The sequence below is a fragment of the Salvelinus fontinalis genome, chromosome 33 (assembly GCF_029448725.1).
Source record: "Salvelinus fontinalis isolate EN_2023a chromosome 33, ASM2944872v1, whole genome shotgun sequence".
Taxonomy (NCBI): domain Eukaryota; kingdom Metazoa; phylum Chordata; class Actinopteri; order Salmoniformes; family Salmonidae; genus Salvelinus; species Salvelinus fontinalis.
Window position 1 is genome coordinate 23,321,706 of NC_074697.1, and position 20,206 is coordinate 23,341,911.

The 20,206-nt window shown below is 44.4% G+C and overlaps 1 protein-coding gene across 1 annotated transcript in view; it reads left to right on the forward strand.

Moving 5' to 3' along the window:
• LOC129831845 (serine/threonine-protein kinase NLK) overlaps window positions 1-18,959 on the forward strand; it is an 80,888-nt gene extending 61,929 nt beyond the window's left edge. The window contains exons 8-11 of the mRNA XM_055895342.1: window positions 9,465-9,551; window positions 11,138-11,336; window positions 15,353-15,446; window positions 16,035-18,959. Coding sequence (XP_055751317.1) covers window positions 9,465-9,551; window positions 11,138-11,336; window positions 15,353-15,446; window positions 16,035-16,089 — 435 coding nt within the window. The 3' untranslated portion in view covers window positions 16,090-18,959. The remainder of the gene's footprint in view (window positions 1-9,464; window positions 9,552-11,137; window positions 11,337-15,352; window positions 15,447-16,034) is intronic.
• The last annotated feature ends 1,247 nt before the right edge of the window (window positions 18,960-20,206 follow it).

The following is a 20,206-nucleotide window of genomic DNA, read 5'->3' on the forward strand; positions in this document are numbered from 1 at the left end:
CAGCGGTCTAAGGCACTGCAGGCTGTGTCACAACCGGCCGCGACCGGGAGACCCATAGGGCGGTGCACAATTGACCCAGCATCGTCTGGGTTAGGGTAGGGTTTGGCTGGGGGGGCTCATCGCATTCTAGCGACTTCTTGTGACGGCCCGGGCACCTGCAGGCTGACTCTGGTTGGCAGTTGAACAGTGTTTCCTCCGACACATTGGTGCGGCTGGCTTCCGGGTTAAGCGGGCGGGTGTTATGAAGCGCGGTTAGGCTGGACGCATGACTCAACCTTCGCCTCTCCCGAGCCCGTTGGGGAGTTGCAGAAATGAGACAAGATCGCAATTGGATATCACGAAATTGGGGAGAAAAAGGGGACAAAATACACAAAAAATAATGATAAAAATTAAGAGGAACACTAGCTCAAACAGTAGAACATTTGAGGTGTCTGTACTCGGCTCTGTTGAGCTCCTGCCCAAGTCAAGCACTGCTTCTTATCCCTTTCGCAAGTAGCCTACAGCTGTGTCTGTCCCAAGCTCACTGGCGCGGGAAACTCTGAGGGCCATGAATATTTTATCCAATGCTACAAGTTCGCTAGCGCAAGCTTCTGGCTGGACCCAAGTTAATAGTTGATACAATGATTCAAGTTCATTGCAGACAAGCCATGCTTAGCCAATGTGATTTATAGGATATTTATTTTTATCAATATATTTTCTACCCGCAGGCTGCAGTTTTTATTTGTTGGCTTTGTGTAGGTTATTTTTACATAGTTGGCAATGGGAATAGAAGTAACTTTTTAGGTTTGTATCATTTTCATTTAGATAGTATTTTGATTAACCACATGACAATGATTTTGAGATATGAAGACGTTATTTTAAATAAAAGAAACTTCCACGAAAATGTGCATATGAAAACTATAACGAGCACGCAGATCGGTAGAAATGGTAATAAATTGCCATTCTACATGAGAAAGGTTGCCGACTCCTCATGTAGCCTTTTACCGGCAACTTCAGGAGAGTAACGGTAGAATCTGTGAAAGCCAGCAGGAGCGGGAGGAGAATGGTTGGTTCAGGTGAAGTTTTTTTTCGTCTGGTTATCTAGATATCTGGCTCTCTTGTGTTTTATTTCAACAGTCAGTTTAAGTATCAGACAAGCTCAATGCGTATATCGTTGATTTTATTAAAACACATATGGTGTGTCTATATATGGAAAAATACACGTTTAAACATTACGACCAATCAATTGGTTGAAAGAACAGATTACTTTCGGTCACCAAGATTTGTCTTGTCGGGGACAGCCCTGGTGTGTGTGGGTGTGAGTGATCCTACAGTTCTCTGGAGCTCATGTCTTCATTACTAAGGCTTGACAGATTTGTGTAAGTGGGTCGGGTCTCTGTGAATGGAATGACATAGCCAGTAACCAGCCAATGGTTGATTGGTATTGGGGGTGTGTTCTGTGCATCTTCCATGTCTGATTTGGGCAGATGGTATCCTGCAGGGAACAGGAACTGCAGAGCAAGCACTGTGGCTTTGCCCCCTGCCTCCCATCAACCCACAAGCCATGCCACTCTTATACCTCCTTGCCATCTCCCTACCCTGTGTCGTGTGTGTGTGCATGCACACTGCACACGGCCACCACCCACCCCCACCATCACTTTAAGCAAACGCTGACATTTGGATGACCTTGTCACTCGACGCTCCCTCCCATGTGTGTGTCTCCTGCAGGCTAGGCAATGCGTGGAGCAGGATGTTTTAATCATGTCTATCGACTGACGTTTAGATTACAGACCTGGGGCCGGTAGGGACAGCATAGGGAGAGAAGGGAGGGGTAGTGGAGTGATAGGTGATGTGGTGTATGGGTTGGAGGATGGTGGTGGGGTCCGAGCCAAAAGGGATCATGTTTCCTGCCACCAGTGCAGTCCCAGGACACATTGTGCCTTAATGCAGTTGAGGTGGGAGGGAGCAGGGCTTGACGGTAGTCTGAAAAAGCTCACAGAAATATATTAACATCTGGGGTTAATCTTACACCCCCAACAACCATGCTGGTCCTCTACCTGCAGGCTGGCTGTTCATCTGAACCCCCTCTCCCTGATTCTCACAATTCTATATGTATTGCGATTCGATACTGTGTATTTATTACGATTTGATGTTGCAAAAATATTTCTCACCATGTGTCTGCTGCAGAGTGACGAGAGAGTCATGAAAACAAATTGGCTCTCTATTTAAAAGAATATGGAGAACAAGCTTTGAGTTTTGGTGGAGGTACAGCAAACTAGCACAAAAATAATATTGTGATATTGTCAAAACAATATGATACAGTATATCATCAAAAATAATATACTGATATGCAACTATGGATTTTTTCCCCCATCACTACCAACCATGCTCTACCTGCAGGGTGATTTTTCCCCCATCACTACCAACCATGCTCTACCTGCAGGGTGATTTTTCCCCCATCACTACCAACCAAGCTCTACCTGCAGGGTGATTTTTCCCCCATCACTACCAACCAAGCTCTACCTGCAGGGTGATTTTTCCCCCATCACTACCAACCAAGCTCTACCTGCAGGGTGATTTTTCCCCCATCACTACCAACCAAGCTCTACCTGCAGGGTGATTTTTCCCCCATCACTACCAACCAAGCTCTACCTGCAGGGTGATTTTTTCCCCCATCACTACCAACCATGCTCTACCTGCAGGGTGATTTTTCCCCCATCACTACCAACCATGCTCTACCTGCAGGGTGATTTTTCCCCCATCACTACCAACCAAGCTCTACCTGCAGGGTGATTTCCCCCATCACTGCCAACCATGCTCTACCTGCAGGGTGATTTCCCCCATCACTACCAACCATGCTTTACCTGCAGGGTGATTTTCCCCCCATCACTCCCAACCATGCTCTATCTAAAGGGTGATTATCCCCCCATTACTACCAGCCATGCTCTACCTGCAGGGTGGCTGTTCAGTGGCTGATTTGCATCTTTCTGTGGATGATTATTCACAAGTTAACCTCATTCAGTACATAACATCTCTGTAAAAGCCCTGGTTTTAGCTGTTCCTTCAGATGCAAGTTCAAAGCTTACAAGATGCAGCCAGAGCTCAACACACACTTGAAGGTTTTTTGGAGAGTTTGGGGAGCTACGTATTCACGTAAGAGGACAGGCTCTTTGTGAAGACAAGAGAGGTGGAGAGAATGAAGCATCACAGAGAGCCCCTGCCCTCTTCTCGTCCCCCCATTCTTTTCCCTCTGGAGGAGGTGAAGGACCTGCGAGAGGAGGATGAGAGGGCACAGGAGAGAGGAGACGGTGAGAGGTTGACCAAGGAGCTTTGAATAGGGAAGAAGGGGTTCCTTTTTACGCAATGGTGTCTGGGGTTTTGGAGCTTGGGAGGGAAGGATGGGGGGAAGAGAGAAGTGAAACATGGCAGGAGGAGGAGCGAGTGCCATTTTTAAAGACAAGGTTTTCCGAGCTGCATCAGCGACGTCATTACATCTGTTTATTCTCCCAGACAGCGAGAACGTACACAGAGAAGTACAGGCACTCGGGCTGCTTCTGACTAACCTAATGTTGATTCCTCTCCTCTCCTTCTCACTAACCTAATGTAGATTCCTCTCCTCTCCTTCTCACTAACCTAATGTAGATTCCTCTCCTCTCCTTCTCACTAACCTAATGTAGATTCCTCTCCTTCTCACTAACCTAATGTAGATTTTTCTCCTTCTCACTAACCTAATGTAGATTCCTCTCCTCTCATTCTCACTAACCTAATGTAGATTTCTCTCCTTCTCACTAACCTAATGTAGATTTCTCTCCTTCTGACTAACCTAATGTAGATTCCTCTCCTCTCCTTCTCACTAACCTAATGTAGATTCCTCTCCTCTCCTTCTCACTAACCTAATGTAGATTCCTCTCCTCTCCTTCTCACTAACCTAATGTAGATTTCTCTCCTCTCCTTCTCACTAACCTAATGTAGATTTCTCTCCTCTCCTTCTCACTAACCTAATGTAGATTTCTCTACTTCTCACTAATCTAATGTAGATTCCTGTAGTTGCCAGAAGCTGCTACTCACACACTTCACTCTGCTGCTGGAGCACACACAACACACACAGAATCCAAATAAACCCGCCTTCCCCTTTCTCCAAATCTTTGTACAGAACCGTCTGATATGGCGTTGACATGCTGGTTGAACCCTACTCTCTGGCGGTTTGTTCAAGTAATTTCCTACATCTTTATCGGCCCATCCCATTTTTCACCAGTCTCATCTCTTAGCTCCAGGAGGCTAGCTAGCTAGTGTTAGCAGCAGGTTTACATGAGTAAACAGTGGAATCACATCCACTTGTCCACACCACCATGCATCCCCAGGTGCAACTCTTCCTTTCACAGTGCCCTGCTGTAGCCTGGGAAGGCTTTGTTGTTGTATGGCAGAGTGATGTACAACTTGTTTGTCGTGCTCTGGGCTGAGGGATGGGGGCAGAGAGAGAGGGCAATGTTTGAGGGGAGGGTGTGGGAGAGGGATGCAACTTTCCCTGGCTGCCCCTGGTGTAAAATAGCACATACACAGCCTGGAGGTGTATTGGGTCATTGTCCTGTTGAAAAACAAATGACAGTCCCACAAAGCCCAAACCAGATGGGATGGTGTATCGCTGCAGAATGCTGTGGTAGCCATGCTGGTTAAGTGTGCCTTGAATTCTAAATAAATCACAGTGTCACCAGCAAAGCACCCCACAACATAACACCACCTCCTCCATGCTTTATGGTGGGAAATACACATGCAGAGATCATCCGTTCACCCACACCGCGTCTCACAAAGACACGGCGGTTGGAACCAAAAATCTCTAGAGACCAAAGGACAGATTTCCACCAGTCTAATGTCCATTGCTCGTGTTTCTTGGCCCAAGAAAGTCTCTTATTATTATTGGTGTCCTTTAGTAGTGGTCTCTTTGCAGAAATTTGACCATGAAGGCCTGATTCACACAGTCTCCTCTGAACAGTTGATGTTGAGATGTGTCTGTTACCTGAACTCTGAAGCATTTATTTGGGCTGCAATATCTGAGGCTGGTAACTCTAATGAACTTATCCTCTGCAGCAGAGGTAACTCTGGGTCTTCCATTCCTGTGGCGGTCCTCATGAGAGCCAGTTTCATCATAGCGCTTGATGGTTTTTGCGACTGCACTTAAAAGAAACTTTCAAAGTTCTTGAAATTTTCCGTATTGACTGATCTTCATGTCTTAAAGTAATGATGGACTGTTGTTTCTCTTTGCTTATTTGAGTTGTTCTTGCCATAATATGGACTTGGTCTTTTACCAAATAGGGCTATTTTCTGTATACCCCCTACCTTGTCACAACACAACTGATTGTCTCAAACGCATTAAGAAGGAAAGAAATTCCACAAATTAACTTTTAACAAGGCACACCTGTTAATTGAAATGCATTCCAGGTGACTACCTCATGAAGCTGGTTGAGTGAATGCCAAGAGTGTGCAAAGCTGTCATCAAGGCAAAGGGTGGCTATTTAATAGGGCTAGGTGTCCCGTCAGCGGGAAATTGGAGGGCGCGCAATTCAAATAAATAATCGTAATATTAAACATTTATGAACATACAAGTATCTTATATCGGTTAAAAGCTTAAATTCTTGTTAATCTAACTGCATTGTCCGATTTCAAGTAGGCTTAACAGCGAAAGCATACCATGCGATTGTTTGATGACGGCGCCCCACATCAACATTTTTCAACCAGCACGGGCTTCATAAAATCACAAATAGCGATTAAATAAATCACTTACTTCTGAAAATCTTCCTCTGTTTGCAATCCCAAGGGTCCCAGTTACAACATGAATGGTCGTTATTTTAGATAAAATCCTTCTTTATATCCCAAAATGTCAGTTTAGTTGGCGCCATCGATTTCAGTAATCCACTCGTTCAACATGCAGATAAAGGAATCCAAAAAGCTGCAGCTAAACTTTGTTCAAACAAGTCAAACTACGTTTATATTTAATCCTCAGGTACCCAAAAATTTAAATAAACTATAATATTTAATACTGAAAGAAGTATGTTAAATAGAAATGTAAAATTAGCAGGCGCACGTCCTCTTTGTCGCGCGTAAACAAACTGATTTTCCACTGAGACGCTTTGTATAAAAACTCAAAATTCTTACTCGTTTTGGAATAAACAAGCCTGAAACCTTGAACAAAGACTGTTGACATCTAGTGGAAGCCATAGGAATTGCAATCTGGGAGCTAGAATTGCATAGGGCCCATAGCTTTCCATTATAAGAGCCTGGGACCTCAAAAACAAAAATCTGGTTTGTGTAGTACCATATCAATTGTGCTATAGTCTCATACATTATTTCAACATTTCTACAAACTTCAGAGTATTTTCTATCCAATGCTACCAATTATATGCATATCCTGGCTTCTGAGCCTGAGTAACAAGCAGTTTACTTTGGGCACGTCTGTCAGACTGAAATTCAGGAAAATAGACCCTAGCCCTAAGAAGATTTATAAAGAATTAAAAAATATATATATATTTTGATTTGTTTAACTCTTTTGGTTAATACATGATTCCATATGTGTTATTTCATAGTTTTTGTCTTTAATTTTATACTACGATGTAAAGAATTGTAAAAGTAAAGAAAAACCCTTGAGTAAGTAGGTGTTCTAAAACTTTTGACCGGTAGTGTGTCTTCATACTGTACTGTCTTTGGGCATAGTGTGTGTTGTTTGTGTGTTGGGGGGGTTGAGGAGAAGATGGAATGCGGGGGGGTAGGGGTCACATGGGTTTCACCACACAGGAAGCTCATCTATGTCGTACTGAGTAAAGTCCCTAGTGCTAAGGCTAGAAAAAAGAGCAGAGCTAAACCAACCTGGAGCCTCTTTCTCTCTCTTCTCATAAGTCAGAAAGGGAACGCTGACTTACTGTTCGACGTGCAGGTGTCCACATACTTTTGGTCATGTAGTGTATCATGTAAGTAGATAGATAGATGCATCTATATCTCTATGTTGTCTTTAAAAAGAGCCTTCATTTCCTCTGACAGTCTCTTCCTTCACAGTGTTTGACACAGTGTGAGTTTCTGAGTGATGTCTAGTCTGAAACAGCGCCATGGCCATTACATCACCAATCAGTGTCTTTTCCTGAGTCATTAGTCATTGAGTCAAATCACAGAGTTAATAGGTGAAAATTCTACTTCCGGTAACGGAGAACTTGGGTCCACTTTTAATTATCACTGGAGTTGTCACACATTGCAATCAACTTTGCCCAATGGAGCATAGACACACTCGCACGCTTGCACACATACACCCACACCACACACACTATGCAGCCTTGGAAAAAAGGTGAACATTTCATGTCCATTGTCCTGAGGATGCAGCTTTAAAAGCCTCTCCTCTCCTCACCTCCCTCTCTTCTCTCCTCTGATCTCCTCCCCCTGCCCTCTCCTCTGCTCCCTTTCTCCTCTGCTTTCCTCCCCTTCTCCTCTGCTCCCCTCCCCTCTCCTCCCCTTCTCCTCTCCTCCTCCTCCCCCTCTCCTCTGCTCTGCTCCCCTCTCCTCTGCTCTCCTCCCCTTCTCCTCTGCTCCCCTCTCCTCTGCTCTCCTCCCCTTCTCCTCTGCTCTCCTCCCCTTCTCTCCTCCCCTTCTCCTCTCCTCTCCTCCCCCTCTGCTCTGCTCCCCCTCTCCTCTGCTCTCCTCCCCCTCTGCTCTGCTCCCTCTCTCCTCTGCTCTCCTCCCCTTCTCCTCTGCTCTGCTCCCCTCCCCCTCTCCTCCCCTTCTCCTCTCCTCCTCCTCCCCCTCTCCTCTGCTCTGCTCCCCTCTCCTCTGCTCTGCTCCCCTCTCCTCTGCTCTCCTCCCCCTCTCCTCTGCTCTGCTCCCCTCTCCTCTCCTCCTCCTCCCCTCCCCCTCTGCTCTGCTCTCCTCCCCCCTCCTCTGCCTCCCCCTCTCCTCTGCTCTGCTCCCCTTCTCCTCTGCTCCCCTCCCCTCTCCTCCCCTTCTCCTCTCCTCCTCCTCCCCCTCTCTCCTCCCCTTCTCCTCTGCTCCCCTCTCCTTCTCCTCTGCTCCCCTCTCCTCTGCTCTCCTCCCCTTCTCCTCTGCTCTCCTCCCCTTCTCCTCTCCTCCCCTTCTCCTCTCCTCTCCTCCCCCTCTGCTCTGCTCCCCCTCTCCTCTGCTCTCCTCCCCCTCTGCTCTGCTCCCTCTCTCCTCTGCTCTCCTCCCCTTCTCCTCTGCTCTGCTCCCCTCCCCTTCTCCTCTGCTCTGCTCCCCTCCCCTTCTCCTCTGCTCTGCTCCCCTCCCCCTCTCCTCCCCTTCTCCTCTCCTCCTCCTCCCCCTCTCCTCTGCTCTGCTCCCCTCTCCTCTGCTCTCCTCCCCTTCTCCTCTGCTCTGCTCCCCTCTCCTCCTCCTCCCCCTCTCCTCTGCTCTGCTCCCCTCTCCTCTGCTCCCCTCTCCTCTGCTCTCCTCCCCCTCTCCTCTGCTCTCCTCCCCCTCTGCTCTGCTCCCCTCTCCTCCTCCTCCCCTCCCCCTCTGCTCTGCTCTCCTCCCCTCCCCCTCTGCTCTGCTCTCCTCCCCCTCTCCTCTGCTCTGCTCCCCTCTCCTCTCCTCCTCCTCCCCCTCTCCTCTGCTCTGCTCCCCTCTCCTCTGCTCTCCTCCCCCTCTCCTCTGCTCTGCTCCCCTCTCCCCTCCTCCTCCTCTCCTCCCCCTCTGCTCTGCTCCCCTCTGCTCTCCTCCCCCTCTCCTCTGCTCTGCTCCCCTCTCCTCTGCTCTCCTCCCCCTCGCCTCTGCTCCCCTTCTCTTTCTCCTCTGCTTCTCCGCTCCTTATCTTCTCCTTCACCTCTCCTCCTCCTCCTCTTCTCCTCCTCTCCTGAAACACATCGGAGAGAGAAGTGTGTGTTGTAACAGAAAGTGATTTCCTGGAGAGTGTGAATCACCAGTTGGGGCTTGCACCTGCAAAACCTAAACAGGGAAAACAGGTGATTACCAGTGGACTTTTTCAATCAACTTTGTTGAGTTTGAGAGAGAGAGAGATGGGGCAGGAAAGATAATTAGAGTGTAAAAATAACTTTTGGGCCCACCTACTCTTAGAGATAAGCACACAGCGGGGCTATCATTTGAAGGATCCCTTTTGTGGCAGCGTGGAAGACCATTGGAAGTGAAGGAGAGATTTGTAAAATCGTTGGCTGTGGCTGGCTTTGATGCCACAGATAAGATCTGCTGTAGGACTCAATTCAATTGAATCCACATTGCAATATGTATGCAGTAGCCCTTGGCTGCTGTACAAAAACTGTACTACCATCTACACTGCCTTCACAGGTAGATGCTTCTTCTGAATGTCAAAAATGTCATGTTGAATGTACAGTTCATGATATCATCATCCAAGCTGTTTTCATAATTTTGAAAATCCTCATGTAATAAAAACAAGGGCAGCATTGAAATAGCTTTATTTGGTTAAGTTGACAGTGCGTGTAACTATTTGACTGACTGTATGTAATTTCCTGTCTCTGCAGCCATCCCTTCCTGTCCTGTACACCCTGTCCAGCCAGGCTACCCACGAAGCTGTTCACCTCCTGTGCAGGATGCTTGTGTTCGATCCGGTGAGTAGTGTGTGTGTGTGTGTGTTGTCATGTTTAGCTGTACTTGTGAGGACCAGAAGCCTCCACTAGAATACTAAACAAACCGAAATGTGACCAACTGTGGACATTTTGTTAGTCCCCACAAGGAAAAAGGCTATTTCTAGGGGCGTTAGTAGTTAGGTTTTGGGGTTAGGGTTAGGGAAAATTGGATTTTGAATGGGAATCAATTGTGTGTCCCGACAAACTTTGGTAAACGAGAGAGAGAGTGTGTGTGCCTGTTGGGAAACAGATCATTATACTCCACAGTAATAGGATGCCATTTCTGCCTAACCAAAGAAAATAAACAAAAATAATATCCTCATTACAAGCAATGGTTCAAAGGCTAAATGACCTGTAGATTGGACACCATATCTAGAGATGTAAAAAAGACTACTCAATAGTTTTGGCTCCTGCTTACAGACGGAAGCCGCTTTTTGGCTTTCTGTCTAAACATATCTTATTTTCCTAAAATGTACAAGTATACCTTATGGTACGAAGACAGTTTTTGCATCATTTCTGTACAGTCAACTACACATTGGAAAGATATGAATTCAACATCCTGAACAAAGGGAACATGTGGAAGGTGGTGGTAACCATAAACACCACTGTCACTGACTAATCAACAATCCAGCTTTCGATTGAATGACGTTGGCTTCAATGGCAGGCTTTCACCTCTGGCCAGTGGCCAACCAGAAAGATGAACAGCTAGGGTGTAAGACTGTTCCCCCAGTGCATATGTCTCCAAGTCCAACCCCTAAAGAGCACTGCCTTGACCTTACTGCCCTGCAACAACATCCTCCTATCATGAGTTAGGTTGACGACTTGACGCTTATTCACTGTCTTATGCAACAAAGGGAGGTTGATTAACTATGCCATCTTCTCTCCCCGACCCACACGTTTACTTATTCATGCACTTAGGAGATGATTAAAACCAAACAATGTTGCATGCTTGTCCTACATCCATTGTGTGTGTGTGTGTGTGTGTGTGTGTGTGTGTGTGTGTGTGTGTGTGTGTGTGTGCAGAAGCCCTACTAGCAGCTAGCGTTGACAGAAGACATGCGGTAGTGTTTATTGGCATCTCCTGACTGACTGGGGAAATAAGATGTGCGCTGTAATGGTTCTGAGGCTCTGTCACTAACAGATTAGGAGAAATCTGACATATGGTAATGATGGGGGCCAAATACATTGAGTTATCGAGGCCTACTGTATACAGGGTTGTCTCATTGAGATCTGTAATGTGGAAATAAGCCAACCTTTCTTTTCGGGTGTCTTTCCAGACCAGAGGGCAGTATTTCTCCCCCCTCGTTTCAATCTGGCACATCTAAGTGGGATATTGCTGACTAGTCAGATGGTTATTCAGTTGAGGCTGATTTGGTTTGATTCCAAGGTCCACTTTTAATATGGGGTGTCCTCGAAAGAGCGCGAATGTGCAGTAGACTGCTGTTTGAGGGCCAGCAAATGCTTTATCAAACAGACCATTTGATTTGGAGGGATTTCATAGTCCTGTATGTATTCCATCAGTGTGTGTGTAGTCTGTATACATCAGTGTGTGTTTGGCCCTCCCCCAGTCTAAACGGATCTCAGCGAAGGATGCCCTGGCCCACCCCTACCTGGACGAGGGCAGACTGAGGTACCACACCTGCATGTGCAAGTGCTGCTACACCACCTCCTCTGGCCGTGTCTACACCAGCGACTTCGAGCCCGTCACCAACCCCAAGTTCGACGACGGCTTCGAGAAGAATCTGACCTCCGTCAGACAGGTCAAAGGTGAGTCTGTTGACCAACCAGCAGAGGGCAAAGTTGTACTATGGGAATTAGCCCTTTCAAGTTTTGTTGTTTTGATTATTTTATCCTCTGTTTTAGGCCTATCGATCTCATTCGTTTTTATCCCCTTCATGTTACTGGGTTCTGTTTTTCCACTGGGTTTGCAAAGAGAGGCAGCTTTAGCTAAAGCTAATTAGTTTCAATGGGTGATAGATAGACATCCATCCATTGCATACACGGTGAAAGTCTTAACCTAGTATTGTGATTATTGTGAAACCGGCAGCTTTACAGACGCCTGAGGTCCTAATTGAATCCAATCAACCCTGAGACCATGTGCAGATCATGCCTCTGTGTGTTAAGGCGTTCGCGTGCGTCCCAGACGAAACTGTTCGGAAGGGTTCGTGCATATATTATGATGACATTTTGTGATTTTTGTTGTTAGTTTAGACTTCGTGAATTAATTTTTTCAGCTGTTCAGGCACCACATTTTTTTTCTCGAAAGTAGCCGAAGTCTACGCCCCTTCGTTGGTGATTGGTCAATAGTAGGGATTCTTCAATAAAGTCGATTCTTCAATGAGACGACTCGTTTTCATGCACATTTTTTTCTTTGAGAAATACTGCACCAAACATTTAGTTAGATGTAAAATTACACGACTAAGTTCTCCTCTGCAAAAAGTCAACATTTATGACAGATTTCTTGAGTTATCTTGTACTGAACAAAAATATAAACGCAACATGTGAAGGGTTGGTCTCATGTTTCATGAGCTGAAGTAAAAGATCCCAGAAATTTTCCATATGCACGAAAAGCTTATTTCTCTCAAATTTTGTGCAAAAATTTGTTTACATCCCTGTTAGTGAACATTTCTCCTTTGCCATGATAATCCATCCACCTGACAGGTGTGGCATACCAAGAAGCTGTTTAAACAGCATGATCATTACATAGGGGGAGACCCAGATCATTGGTGGCCTGTTCTGTTAGCAGGTATTAGTGAGGTTGTCTTCTAAAAGCAGGCTTACTCTGGTGGAGGGTCGAAATTAACCTGGCCTTTCTCCCTCCTCCTTCTCTCCCTTATTTTCTCTTCCTCCTCCTTCTCCCCACCACCTTGTCTTCCCTCCCTCCTACTCCTCTTCCTCCCCACCCCCATTCTTCTGGACACTGGACTCTAGTGCACCACTTTAGTTGCTAGCCTTTAGAGGCCTTTGGTGTGTGCACATGTACTGTACACACAAATGTGCATGCTCATACTGGTAAAAATGGCTGAAATGTTAAGATGATTTGTCATCAATTGTGTAATGCAATCACAGTTTCCTCCTCTGCAGCAAAAGACAGATGGCTGGAGTTTGCAGGAATGTGATGAATGACAAAACATAGCTCAATACATCTGAAACCTTAGTGCAGGTGCCAGATATCCTGGAGTAGGCCTGTGACAAAAACAAAGAAAAATGAATAGCATTTTACTTTTAATTTAGATATTGTACTCTCTGGTACTTATTTCAACTATTTACTTTGTCCTAAGTGGTATCTACACAACAACGCTTGTTTTAATGAACCCCAATGAAGCAAAATAATCAGATCATTATAATGCAACTACCATTTCACCACGTGATTACAGTTGTATTTAGAAATCGCCCTGGCCCCGCGCTAAATAAATTACATACACTTAGGTTGGTGTCATTAAAACTTGTTTTTCAACCACTCCACAAATTTCTTGTTAACAAAATATAGTTTTGGTAAGTCGGTTAGGACATCTACTTTGTGCATGACACAATTGTTAACAGACAGATTATTTCACTTATCATTCACTGTATCACAATTCCAGTGGGTCAGAAGTTTACACTAAGTTGACTGTACCTTTAAACAGCTTGGAAATTTCCAGAAAATTATGCCATGGCGTTAGAAGCTTCTGATAAGCCTGTTGACATAATTTGAGTCAATTGGAGGTGTACCTGTGGATGTATTTCAAGGCCTACCTTCAAACTCAGTGCCTCTGCTTGAAACCATGGGAAAATCAGAAGAAATCAGCCAAGACCTCAGAAAAAGATTGTAGACCTTCACAAGTCTGGTTCATCCTTGGAAGCAATTTCCAAACTCCTGAAGGTACCACGTTCATCTGTACAAACAATAGTACGCAGGTATAAACACCATGGGACCACGCAGCCGTCATACTGCTCAGGAAGGAGACGCGCTCTGTCTCCTAGAGATGAACGTACTTTGGTGCGAAAAGTGCAAATCAATCCCAGAACAACAGCAAAGGACCTTGTGAAGATGCTGGAGGAAAAATGTAGAAAAGTATCTATATCCACAGTAAAACAAGTCCTATATCGACATAACCTGAAAGGCCACTCAGCAAGGAAGAAGCCACTGCTCCAAAACCGCCATTAAAAATGCCAGACTACGGTTTGCAACTGCACATGGGGACAAAGATCGTCTTTGAATTTTCTTTTTTTAATATACCCCCTTTTTCTCCCCAATTTCGTGGTATCCAATTGTTACTAGTTACAGTCTTGTCTCATCGCTACAACTCCCGCACGGACTCGGGAGAGGTGAAGGTCGAGAGCCATGCGTCCTCCGAAACACAACCCAACCAAGCCGCACTGCTTCTTAACGCAGCGCGCATCCAACCCGGAAGCCAGCCACACCAATGTGTCGGAGGAAACAGCGTACACCTAGCGACCTGATCAGCGTGCACTGTGCCCGGCCCGCCACAGGAGTCGCTAGTGCGCGATGAGACAAGGATATCCCTGCCGGCCAAACCCTCCCTAACCCGGACGTTGCTGGGCCAATTGTGCGCCGCCACGTGGGCCTCGAGCCTGGGCTCGAACCCAGAGTCTCTGGTGGCACAGCTAACACTGCGATGCAGTGCCTTAGACCGCTGTGCCACCCGGGAGGCCCAAAAGATCGTACTTTTTGGAGAAATGTCCTCTGGTCTGATGAAACAAAAATAGAACTGTTTGGCCATAATGACCATCGTTATGTTTGGAGGGAAAAGGGGGAGGCTTGCAAGCCGAAGTACACCATCCCAACCGTGAAGCACAGGGGTGGTAGCATCATGTTGTGGGGGTGCTTTGCTGCAGGAGGGAATGGTACACTTCACAAAATAGATGACATCATGGAAGGAAAATTATGTGGATATATTGAAGCAACATCTGAAGACATCAGTCAGGAAATAAAGCTTGGTCGCAAATGGGTCTTCCAATTGGACAATGACCCCAAGCATATTTCCAAAGTTGTGGCAAAATGGCTTAAGGACAACAAAGTCAAGGTATTGGAGTGGCCATCACAAAGCCCTGACCACAATCCTACAGAAGATTTGTGGGCAGAACTGAAAAAGCGTGTGTGAGCAAGGAGGCCTACAAACCTGACTCAGTTACACCAGCTCTGTCAGGAGGAATGTGCCAAAATTCCCCCAACTTATTGTGGGAGGCTTGTGGAAAGCTACCTGAAACGTTTGACCCAAGGTAAACAATTTCAAGGCAATGCTACCAAATACTAATTGAGTATGTAAACTTCTGACCCACTGGGAATGTGGGGAAAGAAATAAAAGCTGAATTATATCATTCTCTCTACTATTCTGACATTTCACGTTCTTAAAATAAAGTGGTGATCCTAACTGACCAAAGACAGGGAATTTTTACTTGGATTAAAAGTCAGGAATTGTGAAAAACTGAGTTTAAATGTATTTAAAGGTGGTATGTAAACGTCCGACTTCAACTGTATATTTTGCACACTGCCTGTGACTGTTGCTGGTGGCGAGAGAGCTTTCAGTAAGCTAAAACTGATAAACTATTTGAGGTGCAGTATGTCCAAGGACATTCCGACTTCAACTGTACATACCATGTGTTTGTAAGTGAAAATCCACACTTCAAAATAGATCTTTACCAAATTAAAACACAAGCCCTAAATACAGTACAACACAGTAAGTTAGCCCCGGTTAAAAAGCTTACTTTGAAACTTGGTGTAACTAAAGAATGTGTTCGGTCCATCTCCCTGAGTCTGACTCTGTCTCTGTCTTCCACAGAGATCATTCACCAGTTCATCCTGGAACAGCAGAAGGGGAACAGAGTGCCGCTCTGCATCAACCCCCAGTCAGCCGCTTTCAAAAGCTTTATCAGGTAAGACTAGAGGCCTCTGCCGGTGGATACCACCAGATTCTTCATTGTTTGGATTTTTGTACTTAAGCTACAATAGTTTGAAAGCTAGCCACTCCTTAGAAACTTGATAGCTTGATAGATGACATTGACCCTACTTGACCTGGTCCTGTGAGCATGTCCACTTCCCTTCCCATAATCTACCTGCCACACCTTGATACCTGTGTCCTTCTGTGTCACAATGCGAACAGTAACAATCCATTGCAGTGGCAAGCTTTCCTCACTGTCAACCAATAAAAGTCTCTTTCTCCTTGCAGTTTGTTTTTACCGGCCTAAAACATCTGATTTGTGAGTTTTCCTCCTACCTCCAGCCTGCCAGCCGACATGCTGAGAGTTATTGTGAAGGATTTGGTGCAATAGTTAAAAGCTTTTTCTGCAGGTCCTCTGCAGTAGATGCATGCTGCTCATTAAACAGAAAGTGGTGGTGCGGCAGTGCCAGTGACTGACCATATCTTTCCATCTCTCCCTGTCCCCTCATCTGTCTCCTCTTTTGTTCCTTCTTTCACTCGTCTCCCTCAATGTTTCTCTCTCTCTCCCATCTCTCCCTGACAGTTCCACTGTGGCCCAGCCTTCTGAGATGCCCCCGTCCCCCCTGGTGTGGGAATAGCTGCTGTCTGTGCCACGCCCCGGCCCCGCGCTGGACTACTGAGGACAACAACAAGAAACCCCAACCTGCGTAGCATTTCACTGGAGTCTAGGACTAGCAATGTCCACTGTGTGTGTACTGTAATACTATGAAGTTTTAAAATGAAACCCACTGCTGACTACAACCACTGCTGACTGGGTTATGGAGGGACTTTTACAGTGTGCTATGTATGCAAGTGTATGCCCACACTGCTCTGTAGATGCAAAGCCACAAATGGATGCACACACACATGTGCATACAAACATTGTGCAGAGCTGGTATAAGGGCCAACCTTGTGGGCTTGAAAGTGTGTGTGTGTGTAAAGCCAGGGATGAGACAGTATGCTGCAGAGAGTCCTCGTAGTCTCTGCCTGCATTCCCAGAGGGCAACGCACAGCTCCCGTCCACTTCCATACATGCATAGTCATCACTTATTTATTAAAGGAGGGAGACGTGTTCCGGAAAGGGTGTTCTTTTTATATATAGCACAGGATTTAAGACACTACCTGCTCACGCTAGTTAACCCCCCCCTCTCTCAGAAATCATAATGTTCAATTAGAGGTATTGCTTTTTATTTATTTGTGGTGTACTGTTAAACAGTTTAGTCAGAGGGTTTTATTGTTTGTTTTGTCCAAAAAAAAATCCTGCTCTATTGCTGTTTGTTCTATGCCTGCTGTCCCCCGGGTTAGAAGTCAGTATTTGTGAAGAGATATGTGTGCTCTGCATGCCACTTGGTTGCGATACGTATGGCGAGAACCCCTCACACCCCACCCGGCACACACACTCTCATGACTAACCCAAATATGGTGCTCTGTCAGTATTAGCTGGGTAAAATGTGGTAACCCTGGAATGTGGGTTGCATCAAAGAATAGGCTATTAGTGGGAAAGAAGCGCCACTGAGAGCTGAAGATATCCTCCGCTCTGGGTACAGTAACATGACGGGGGACAGACAGAAAGTAGTTTAGGGTACATATAGACATTGTGGTATTCAGCACAGATTTTGTGCTACAGGAACAAGAAGGACATTTTGGGGTGGTACTTGGTTTTTGCGTTTTCTCTCTGGAGACTCTTAGAGACCGAATTCAAGTAATCTGCTGTTAAACGTACTGTACCATATGAACAGGCATGTTAAGCGTGTAAGGGATACAGTCATTCACTGGTTCCCCTGCCATGTCTTCTGAATCTATAGTCCTACCATACACTGTCCATGTTCTGTCAATACATACCTGTTAAAGACAGACAAGCAAAATAATACGAAGATCAGCCAAACCAAAATTATTAAATTATTCTAAAGAGAAAGCGAAACCAAGATTTAAAAAAAATATATTTAAAAAAAATAGATGTTTGATGATACGGGGTTGCTGCCATTTCTGGAGGATGTTGATTTATTCCATAGGGTCCCAACAAGTGGGATGTGTGCGTGTTACTTATACGTGTGTCCTGTCACGTGCAAATTAATATGTTTAACTAACTACAGTGAGTTGCTTTGGTGAGGGGGTGTCACCTTATAAAGGGACTGGTGTCAAAGAGATAGATATTCCCATCAATGAATAAGGTCAATGAATAATTGACCCAGTAATATTAGGTCTACTTTAAGCCTCACTCCCCATAGCGATGTTTCATGTCACCCACATTTGCACCTACGCCAATAAAATAAACTTGCAGAAGAAAACTATTTAATATATTTTTTGATTATTATTTTCTATTTCTTTCAGTCATTGTTCAATGGCATGATCCATAGAATATGATATGTCAATAGGTGAAAAACAAATAGATTTCAAACCAAATCTACAATGGAGGAAAATAATCAATAAATGAAAACTCAAAACAATACTGCTGTATAGGTGTATTAGCCTGCACATTTTTAGGGCTGTGCATTTTATTTTTGAGACTTGCATATAAATGTATATATTTTATTTTGTCTTTTTTATGTTTTCCCCTGTACACGAGTGTGTAGAATAAATAAATAATCCAAAACAAACATGATTCAGAAAACAAATGAAAAAACACATAACCAATTATGTTAATTGTGTCTTGTGTGTACTGCAGAGCTGTGGATATATTGAAGTAGAAGGCTTTTTTCTTATTATTATTTCTACCTTAGAGAAACACTTTACTATTGTGTGTATATGTATATAAGGAATTACAATGTTGCTCTCTACCTCTTGAGCTCTATTACTTGGTTTGTTTACCTCCACAAATGTATTATTTCATGTGGAGAATTAAAAATAAAACTTGAATGTCCCTTACAGCTTTTATATATATATATATATATAAAAAACAGCTAGTTTTCTTTTTCACTCATTTGAAAAACATTTTTAATTTGCCAGAGGTAGGATTCATCATGTCATTGTATTAAAATACCCTATCAATAGCCAAGCAATTCCAGACTGTTAGTTGACGTTGAGTCATATATTTGATAGGCTATGACCCTCCCCGTCTCCCTGTGTAATATCTGTGTGAAGAGATTTTGTGTTGAAATGAAGTACAAAAACCCACTGATACTAATTTTCGATATATAATAACAAAGCAGACAGAAATATGATGGTGGTGCTGTGAGAGAGACTAACTTGAACTCTGCAACTGATATTTGGGCAAAATTTGGATAGGTACTACTTGTGCTGTCACACATTTTATAAGACATTTGAAGTTTATACTCAGAGGTAATGTAATTTGAATACAATTTACGATAAATATATCTATAAAGCTCTGCTTACAAGGACCTTAAAGCCAATGTGAAGTTGAGACCGGAAATGACTCCTCGGATGTGTGTGTTGGGAAAAATATCCGGTCTCTAAAAGTGTAGATTTGAAGTACAGTGGTGAAACTCATTAAATGTGACCTTTTAAAGAACTTCAGTGCTGTGGCTCTTGTTATTCTATTTCCTACTTCAGTATAGACCTAGACTGTTATGTAGATCATGTATTATACGTAATGTCTGATTTCATCCTGGTTGATTGTGTTGTCTCGTGTTGATCAGTTGGTAAGCATTGATCTTGCAAGGCCAAGGTTGTAGGTTTGACTTACTACTTACTGGAAGTTGCTTTGGATAAGAGCATCTGCTAAATGACCAAAATGTAAAATTGTGGGATTATTTCATGAGTTTTACTGCCACCCACTGGAGGACATTAGCTTAAACAGTCTAAGCAATTCCAAAACTTGTGATCACACTGGTATACAATCAAATCACACATTGCTTTCACATTGGATTTGACCCTTTTATGTTCCATTGAGGGCAAGTGTATATCAATATAGACAGAATCTCAATTATTGTCCATATGATAGGTGCTCTGTGCAAGTCCAACCTCAACACACCTTATTGTCTATGATACTGTATGTCTGAAGCAGTAAATGAAGACAATTCCTTGAGAAAAATAAAGAATGTTGAATATTGTTTGAAGCTATAGTTGCTTATTCATTGAATAGGTCTGGAGGATACTAGAACATAATATAATTATTATAGATCAAATGTTGAACCCTCCTTAAAGGGACAAATAAATCCACTTGTAGGAGATTTTTTTATTCTAGGCTATGATATGGTCTTGAGGATGGTGAAACTGGTCACCAGCTTCAGTTGGTCAAATTGGTTTTTCCAGCAGGGTTGGAGAGAGAGAGGTTAAGGAATGTAAGACTTGTAGGTACAAGGTTTGTGTTAGGACGTAGACAAACACCGTCCAGGATATACTTCCACACTCCATTCCCCTAGGGGGCAGCAGCAACCTTATCCAGGTGTTGAGGATGGTGGATAAACAAATCAGGTGCTGCCAATTAAGGTGATATTCAACCAGTTGTACTAGTTGGCAAGCCGTGAGGCTGTTGGGTTTGTTTGGTGGCCATAAGGCCTTTCGTTTGGCTTTTGAATCTTTAGTCTTTTTGTATTTTTCCTTTTTGTGCATGTTTAGTCACCATCTGAACCAACAAAAATCTGATTGGACTGGCTGAACATGAGGTCAAGAGAGACAGAGCTGGCCCTGGAAGGTTGCTGTCTCCCTAGGCACAAACTGTATGCTGACAAAAAATGCACACATTCGTTCACGTTACAGACCATGTAACTAGGCCAAGGACCCTTAGACAAAAAGAGTGCAACAATATCTGTAGTC